The sequence below is a fragment of the Brienomyrus brachyistius genome, chromosome 1 (assembly GCF_023856365.1).
Source record: "Brienomyrus brachyistius isolate T26 chromosome 1, BBRACH_0.4, whole genome shotgun sequence".
NCBI lineage: Eukaryota > Metazoa > Chordata > Actinopteri > Osteoglossiformes > Mormyridae > Brienomyrus > Brienomyrus brachyistius.
Window position 1 is genome coordinate 49,864,998 of NC_064533.1, and position 8,978 is coordinate 49,873,975.

Genomic DNA, 8,978 nt, shown 5'->3' on the forward strand with positions numbered 1-8,978 from the left:
AGCAGCGAGTAGCTGGAGAAAAGTATAAGGAAACTCAAAGTGCATCTGTTTCATTATCTCCATGTCCGTATTATACTTTTAGTGTATCATAGTAAGCATACAGATCAGAGTACCATGTAACTTCCTTTTTATTTACATATTGTATTTCACTCGAAAATACCCATTCCTGTGGTGTCCTCGAGAGATAAGAGACAACTTAATAATATTTAAAGAGAAATAACACCATGGGCACCGTCTTATCTCTCCTGCACCCTTTATCTTACAGTGCGACCGCGTTAAAAACACAAAGCCCGATGGAGTAATACTGCTAGTCAAGTATATTTTTATATATATATATATTTTACTTTGTCGCTTCAAAGAGGGAATAGAAAATAACACTGAAAATTAAAACATCTCTGTACTCATTCTTTCTCAGTATATCAACAGCTTACTTACAATCCGTAGCTGCAGGTACACATCTAACCCATTATGTGACGATGTTCCGTTTTATTACACCTAGGCCTCCTTCATAAGCACTGTGAGTCATGTATTAAGTAATAAAAATTATTTGCCTCCACGAATTGTCGCATTTTTTCTTTCACTTGTTATGTTTAATTATCTAATTAATTGTCCGCTGTCCTCCTACAAAAAGGATGAAAGAGATTAACCAAACCATTATTTTACTTAAGACGCACAGCCGTCTAGTGCGATCCGGACACGCGTTACAAACGTGTCGACGGGCACATTCATGTTATCTTACGGCGCCACTGCGATCTGGTTTCCTGAATAAACAAGGTACAAAATGACTGCTGGAAACGTATATAGAGGTATTATAAAAAAGCATCAGACCTACTGTCTATATTTAAAAACTCGTGTGTCGCATTTAATAGCATCCTAGATAATTGTAATAAAAACCGCATGGCGTATGGTTTTCTGATTATAATAGGCCTGTATTAAGTTGGTCGACACTGGCGTTTAGCCCCAAAGCTTAATAAGATTACCGGCAATGCCCTGTTCACAAACAAGCGAAGAACAAATCGGTCAATAGATACTGGAAGCCATCAATAACAAACACTGCACAGTAATATAATTGTATGTAATGTAATTGTTTTAGTTTGAGTATATCAGCGGTCCTGGTCAAATATATAGCGACAGCAGATAACGCCATGTTAGAGAGGGGAGGAGAAAACATTCAGGGCTGGTTCTAGCCAGTGTGGAAACACCAGCTGCCGCCCTCCCCCTCCACCCCCTCGGAGGTAAAGTGACATTGCAAGTCGGCGCCCCCCCATCAGCTGGCGCCCGCCTATGTCCCCTATAGAATTGACCGCACCTGAAAACATGGTTGCTAAAACCCGATTTAAAACCCACACCTCATATTCAAATTCATGATAAGTCTATTTGCATAATTAACAAAATGTTATTTTGTTCATAAGATGGCTGGTGAATGAAAAAGCAACGCGCTTTATAATTGCCACCCTGTACCCGATAAACGGTGGGAAGGTCACTGAATGGATAGATGTCCAGTCTAGTTGCGCTTAAACTGACAGGATGCTTATTTATATTTATATAATAGGCAGTCAGCTGGTGCTGAATGTAGACCTGCGCCATCTGGTCGCTCTCTGGCCAGACAGCTTGCTGTTGTGGTTGTTGGGGACGCAGTTTTACATTCTGGTGTTGACAAGCCGTAACAGCGTGTAAGTTTCGCTCTCACCACATGAGCCATTACATGCTATATTGTTAGCAAGAAACAGTGATTTCACAATTTAGTGCTACTTTCACAAAACCCACTGGGATTAAATTCACATTCAGTTTTATTGAAAAGGAGCCTGCCCAAAGGAACCATTGTTTTACGTTAATGACAAACACAAAAATCCTTCTGAAGATTGATCTGGCCTATATAGGCAGATAGATTATCCATAGCATATGTATGCCTAACTAACACATATGTAACGGTTTATTTTTTACTAGTGGGATTGTAAACCAACCTGCTAAAATATATATATAGGCCCTACATATTTGCTGCCGATGTTGAAGTTCTGGACAAACTACAATACGCGATGTAAATATCTTAATGTCACTTAATGTTCATTTATGCAAAGTGAAGAAATAGGCCAACACGTGATGGTTATAGTTTTAATTTAATGAGCGAAGGTCAGTATCTACACGTGTTGCAATTATCGATCCATTTTAGTGTCTCTATAACATCTGGCTTCTAATCAATGACATAAGATTTGTAGTTACCAAAAATGCAAAATATTAGGTATCCAACTGTACAATGTCTTTGTTGTCGAAGATGCGCGGAAGCATGAATGCAAAGGTAAATATTCTATTCCAATCATAGGCAGACGATTTTGTTTGCAAAGAGTTAAATAGGCGGAAAAGAGAACGGATCTGAACGGGTTTCCATGTCAAACACTCCAGTGCTCCATAGAAACTCTGATCTTAACGCGGAAACTTTATTAAACCCCGATAGTGGATTGATAAAGCAGAATTTCTATCAGCCCCCCTTTTTATTGTGGAGACAGGGAAGGATGACAAAGGTAAATTGCTCTTTTAATTAAAGCAATGCTGCAAAGGAAATTGCTGTCTGAATATTGTCTCAGAGATGGGACTCGAGACTGTTGCCTGGAAACTTCAATCTGTTTCACATTTATTCCAGATCATAGTTTTGAGATAAAGTTTAATAAAAATCGTCCCCCCGAATGAAAGAGAGCCCTTTCTGATCAAACAGCTACAATGAAACAGAACTGTGGAGGAAACCTTATGTTTAACATGTATCTTTCAGGTAGACGTTCTTGTGCAAAATCGGAAATTATGCTTTAAATATCTGTAACGCCAAGGAAGCAGATTTAGACTTCGCGTGATGGCAGTGCCTTGTGCCGACGATCGTTTAGCCTTTTCTATCTACTGTTGGAACACCTCTCGTCTTTTGTCGGAAATCGGATTTCCTTTTTCCTGGACGCGTTTCCTGACTTAACCAGTGAAGTTCTAGCGAAAATCACAAATGCATAAAAACCCTGACAGGGGAATATAAACTATTATACCATAAAATACATCGCAACATTCAAAATTTTAATTTAAGAAAAGAAACGGATTTATTATAATTGAGAAACATTTCTCACAGAAGTTGTAGATTATATGTGATAGACTATTGAGAAATATATATATATATCACAAGGATTAATTTTAAGTTAATGCATTTTCAGAATGAATGTGTATTGTGTTCGTGTTCATTTCAGAGCCAGCTGAAAATTTTTTGAAAGAAGGAAAAGCTTCTTCGTGGAGTCCAATTAATACCGGGGTGCAAAAAGGTAAGATCGCGCGCTTTGTGCAGTATTTATCGCCACTTTCCGAACAAAAACACACGTTAACAAATCTGCGTGATTTATTTATTAAAATTAGAAAACTGATTATTTGGTATTTAGCGATTGATGGATAGGTGTATTAATTCAATGTATGCAATTAGGGGGATACTGGAAAATTAGGGAACATCACATAATATTTTAGGTAAAACACATACATATACACATATGCTATTTTATGTATAAAATTTTGTTTATGCTGTTTTACTGAAAACCGTAACTATTACTATTAAACCCATAACTATTTTTGTTGCTATTTTACATCAATAAACTAATATTTAAAAATTGAATTATGCAATTAATTGTGTGCTAAATCGTGAATTTCTTGTAATTTAATAAAACTAATTTATGATGGATTAAAAACAAGAACTGCAACATAAATCACAGGCGCAAACCTTTTCCTATTGCTGTTGATCCTTTAGGTGTAAATTTCCCTGGAGAAATTAATTTTGTGCCAATAATAAGAATTTTACAATTAGTTACAATTAAGCTTGAGTGTAGTTTTATTTGCTTTGCTATTCGTATAAATTTAACACGACACTCATGTAACAGGTAATGGGATTTTTCCCCCATAAACCACAGTATAGGCTAGAGTGGATCGCGGGTAATTTATTGGCTAATATTTATATTTTAGGAAGCATCGTAAATAGTAGTTTGAGTATGCACGATAAATAAGACAAGCCAAATTAAAAAAAAAAAGATGACGGAGAATCAAATTTAAGTATGAAATCTTTTCCGAATATTTGGGGTATTTGATATGTCAGTGGATACGCCTTGTCATTTCCATTATACAGGAAAGGGTATATTATGACCAAGCAAATATTACTACTTCTACTACTACTACTACTACTACTACTACTACTACTAATAATAATAATAATAATAATAATAATAATTATTATTATTATTATTATTATTATTATTATAGCGTAGCCTTAGTCTTGTTATATTTTTATAGACCAGGAGTAAATGATCATAGCGCACAATCCATTTCCTTTATCGTCATGAACACACTTCTGATCCCGGACAAATCCTAACGCCGCGTGCTGTGTGTACTAGGCAGCGGACAGATCCAGCTATGGCAGTTCCTACTCGAGCTCTTGTCCGACAGCTCCAACATAACCTGCATTGCCTGGGAAGGAACCAACGGAGAATTCAAGCTGATTGACCCCGACGAGGTGGCTAGAAGATGGGGCGAGCGGAAAAGCAAGCCCAACATGAACTACGACAAACTCAGCCGCGCTCTCCGATACTACTACGACAAAAACATCATGACCAAGGTTCACGGAAAGCGCTACGCCTACAAGTTTGACTTCCATGGCTTAGCTCAGGTGTGCCACCCGTCGTCAGCTGAACATACCCTCTATAAGTTTCAGAGTAATTTTGCCCCGATTCCATTTTCTGGGATTTCGAAACTCAACCTGGTGGCCCCAGGCGTCGGGTCCTCTGGATTCTCCTACTGGCCCGGTTCTCCACCCAGTCTCTACCACAGCCATAACCTGCAACCTCCAGGACCGTTTAGCACCGTAACCGCGTCTCATATCAGCTGTGTTAACAATATCAACAATGTCAGTAATATAAGTAACCACTACAACTGAACTTTTTACGTTTTAAACTTAATATTTCTCTCACTTCATAAAAAAACTGTGAAATTTGTCAAATAATGTGGTTATGCACACGGTAGCAGTCAAAGCGTTTAATTAAGGTATACCTTTCGCTAATTGGCGATTTTCTAGAGTCAGTATTCATCAATGTGCAATTTATTTATTACGATTATAACTAAATCACCTAATACCTTACAGGGCACTTCAACTGTGCGTTTTTGAAATGGTATTACAGTGGCAAGATTATGCACTTGGCTCCCCCTGGTGTTGTAGATTGGAATTAGTCGACTTTATTCTGTTTTCTTACTGCTGTCTTTAATAAAATATATGACATGAGTAACTGGTGTAAGGCACGATTTTTTCATTTTTAATTTTAATACTTAAATATGTAATGGTTAATGCACAACAAGATGTCTGCACACCTGAGTAGGCGAAGAACCGTCCGACATGAACCTGGGTGCCTTTGAAAACCTATAATTAACGGCATATAGGCCTACCACGGTAATCACACATTTAGCTTACAGGTTTGTTCTTGACAACGTCATTTTCACGTTTACGAGACGAAAACTATTTTATTATTAGAATTAACATGTAACATTTGGCGATATTATGGTAACTATTTTGTCTTGGCCTGATATTTTTAAAGCAAACATCCGTAATGCTTCTGAAATATCCACGGTTGTTTTGAGAGAATTCGATAAAGTTTGGTTTTCAATAACGATGATGAGAGTTTATAACTTTTAATTTTATTTTTGACGAAGTAGGCTTAATATATTTCGTTTTATTTCTTTAACTGGTAAAAAAAAACAGTTTAGATTCTGTGTGCTGATTAATGTACCACAAACTAGTTGATTTTCAGTACGTTTTGATTAGTGCCAGAAAAATGTTCGATCGACACTCGCCAGATGAGGATGATACGCATTAAAGGAGACCAGTGCTTAGCTTGTTAAAAAAAAAAACCTACAACTCCCATGTTTCAGGATGACCAGGGTATGCCTATCCGGTTCAAAGTATTTTCAAACTAAAAAGTGTTTTAGAGTCACACGGGGGCGCTATTTGCTTACGAATAGCTTGATATGAAAACGGAGTCAGAAAAGAGTGGTTAAAATAATGATCACTGTCTCATTACATCGAAACAGCGGAACAAAAGACTGGGATTACAGGGGAAAAAAAGATACTATGCCCTTGATTTTTATTAGATTTTTCAAGCTACATTTCATGTAGTAGTTTAACGTAAAATAAAATTTGTGGTTCTACATATATGGATATTATTCATCCCATCGCAAAACGAAATTTCTACACAAACAGCAATACTAACTGTTAGTTTTTATTTAGATTCTCCTCGTTTCTTGCTTGATCTGACTGATATTCATTTCCACATATCATCTTTCGAAAGCCTGGGAAATATTTTTAAGTGGCTGCCAAGTGACATAAGAAAACATTCTTATTTTACACGAGATTATCATTTCTAAATGTTCTGGCAAAGTCTTTATTGATGGTACCTTTTATTAATAAAGTAGGCTGCTTGACAGTAAAGTTACTACAGCCATTAATTTCATTAAACAAAAGACATTTACGTTAGTGGAATTAATGTGAATTATCATCATGACCGTAGACTGGACCAACAGAGATGGATGGATTATGTTGCATACAGAATGGCTACAGTATCTCACTGATTTTATTTCGAAATTTCAAAAATCAGTATCGTTAAATTGAAGAGAAACAAAAACCGAAACCACACATAAACCATCTTGAAATGTTGTTAAATGTTTTTAAATGCTTATATTACTTTTAAAGCTATTCTGTCCTTTTATATGACTCTCATTTGCAGTCATAAAGCAGACCCCGCCCCCCCCCCCCCCCGCACCCCGTCCCTCAGTGATACAGTGATTTAGCGACACTGGTGGGTGCTATAGCAACCATCTTCAAACCATTTCCTGTTGAGACTGGTTGAGATCGGCTAACGTGCTCCGCATTCACTGCCATCTGGGCGAGACCAGGTTACAGATACTCAACAGTATTATTGATTTATATTAAAATGCACATACACACATGTATAATATATTGTCTTTGTTATGGCTAAAATGTTACAATGTATTTGCAAAAAAGATTAGGATTGTAAAAGGTGTTTTATAGGAATAAGAAATGAAATGAAAAGAAAAGATTAATCAGGGTAACAGCTGTATTAGGTACTAGATGAATGACATAATAGTGATATAATGAATAAAAAATGATGGACATCGGCAAACGTGTTATATTATTATCTGTCTTGACCTTCACCTTGTCTCACCTTAACATGCAATCATCTCACTAATATGAAAAAACATTCTGCTGACTTTTATGCTAACAAATGTGTTCATGCTGTTGTTTAACAAGTTAAGGATTCCCTTCTAATCCTGTGTATCAGAAGCAAATGAGATCATGGAACAGGGTGGTTACATAAGCTAAGATAAGGAAAGTCACCGTAGGTGGGAGGAAAAATGTTATTATAACCAGCACATGTACGGCTGTGTCACTGCGGCTTTGGTAATGAGCTGCTGGAGTCAGTGGCTGCTGGAGTTTTCATATGTCTCAGGAGATCTTAACACTCCTGCTCTGCAGATTTTTACATTTTCCCCGAAAGTGACATAAGGTGTGTAGGATAGTAGCTGAATCATAAGGTATAATGGACTCTTATTTAGAAAAATGATGAAAAACTCTAATCCCAGCATGACGACCTTAACCCCCACCCAGCCCTAACCCTAACCCATAAGTAACCAAACAAAATATGAGACTTTTGGCATTTTTACTTTGTTGATTGCGTTTTTCAAATTTGAAAACAATGGTCCCCACAATGTAAAAAAAAAACAGGTTTTTAAACACAGTGTGGGGTACATTTTGTCCCCACAATGTAATACAAACATCATCCACACACACACACACACACACACACACACACACACACACAGATTGAACACCACCTGCACATTTTTGTGGTATCTACCATAAGGACTTAACAGGAGACATTGTACTCATGTTGATGGAAACGGTGCTTGGAAAATGTACCTTGGAATAATCCCTCTTACAGAACACTGTGCTGGTGGGACAGTGCTTGGTGCAGTACACGGTCCGTTCATTCTTTCAGGAAGCCAGCACCTCCAACCTTACATAAGCTATAAATGCATCAAGACTGTATCTAATCATTGTGCATCTATGGCACATACAAGAAATGAGATATTTACGTTATTTGGCAAACACTTGTGTCCAGAGATATATAAATGAGGCAAGTAGCGCAGTATAAACATTTGACTGTCAAGAAGCTAGGTGTAGATGTGACTAGGCGGAGCTTCCAGTGAATACCCAGGTACAAGTATAAGCAAGACGGGAGTAGGAGCTACACAGCAACTTCTAACAAAGCAAGAACCTAATATTACTACTGCGCAATAATGCAATTATGTCACTTTTATTGTTGCAGCTTTATTTGTAGGTCTGGTATACACACTAAAGTCACTGCAAACAAAGCAGACATAGGATAATCTATAAATGTGTCAGTACCGAAAGCGATGACAGATCAAAGGAGGCAACGTGAAGTCTATTCCTACATAAACTGCTATTAACACCAGTCACACCTTCGGGACTGATCGCAGCCAACAAACCTTCCAGCTCCAGCCTAAGACCAGCTGAAGGATCTATTGTCGTTCCCTTCTTACTGGCGGGATCCCAAGTTATGTCACTTTGTTTGTGTTCTTTGGGAGGATTCCTGTTTTCTCAGGATGAGCCACACCCCCTAGCTGTGAGAGAGAGATCTGCTTCTTGGAGGGGCACTGACTGCTGTGAGAACAGTCATTAGTTTGTCTTACAGAGGAGTGAGAGTTAGGGACGTGTCAAAGCTTTCAAAATCTATCTTTGAATCCACAACAAAACGGTATAAATGACTGGTATTTAAGCGGATGAAATCATACTGTAATAAAAAAAAAAAACATATCTAAAGTGCAGTTTGACAATGAGCGAATACACATGGACCAAAGCACTTTTCAATGACTGTGGTGACATA

General features: G+C 37.5%; 1 protein-coding gene across 1 annotated transcript; it reads left to right on the forward strand.

Moving 5' to 3' along the window:
* The first annotated feature begins 2,533 nt into the window (after window positions 1-2,533).
* Window positions 2,534-5,281, forward strand: fev (FEV transcription factor, ETS family member). Its single transcript, XM_049012778.1, has 3 exons — window positions 2,534-2,764; window positions 3,219-3,290; window positions 4,401-5,281. Exons 1-3 carry the CDS (start codon window positions 2,716-2,718, stop codon window positions 4,937-4,939), a joined length of 660 nt encoding a protein of 219 aa, XP_048868735.1. The 5' UTR covers window positions 2,534-2,715; the 3' UTR covers window positions 4,940-5,281.
* Window positions 5,282-8,978: the final 3,697 nt, after the last annotated feature.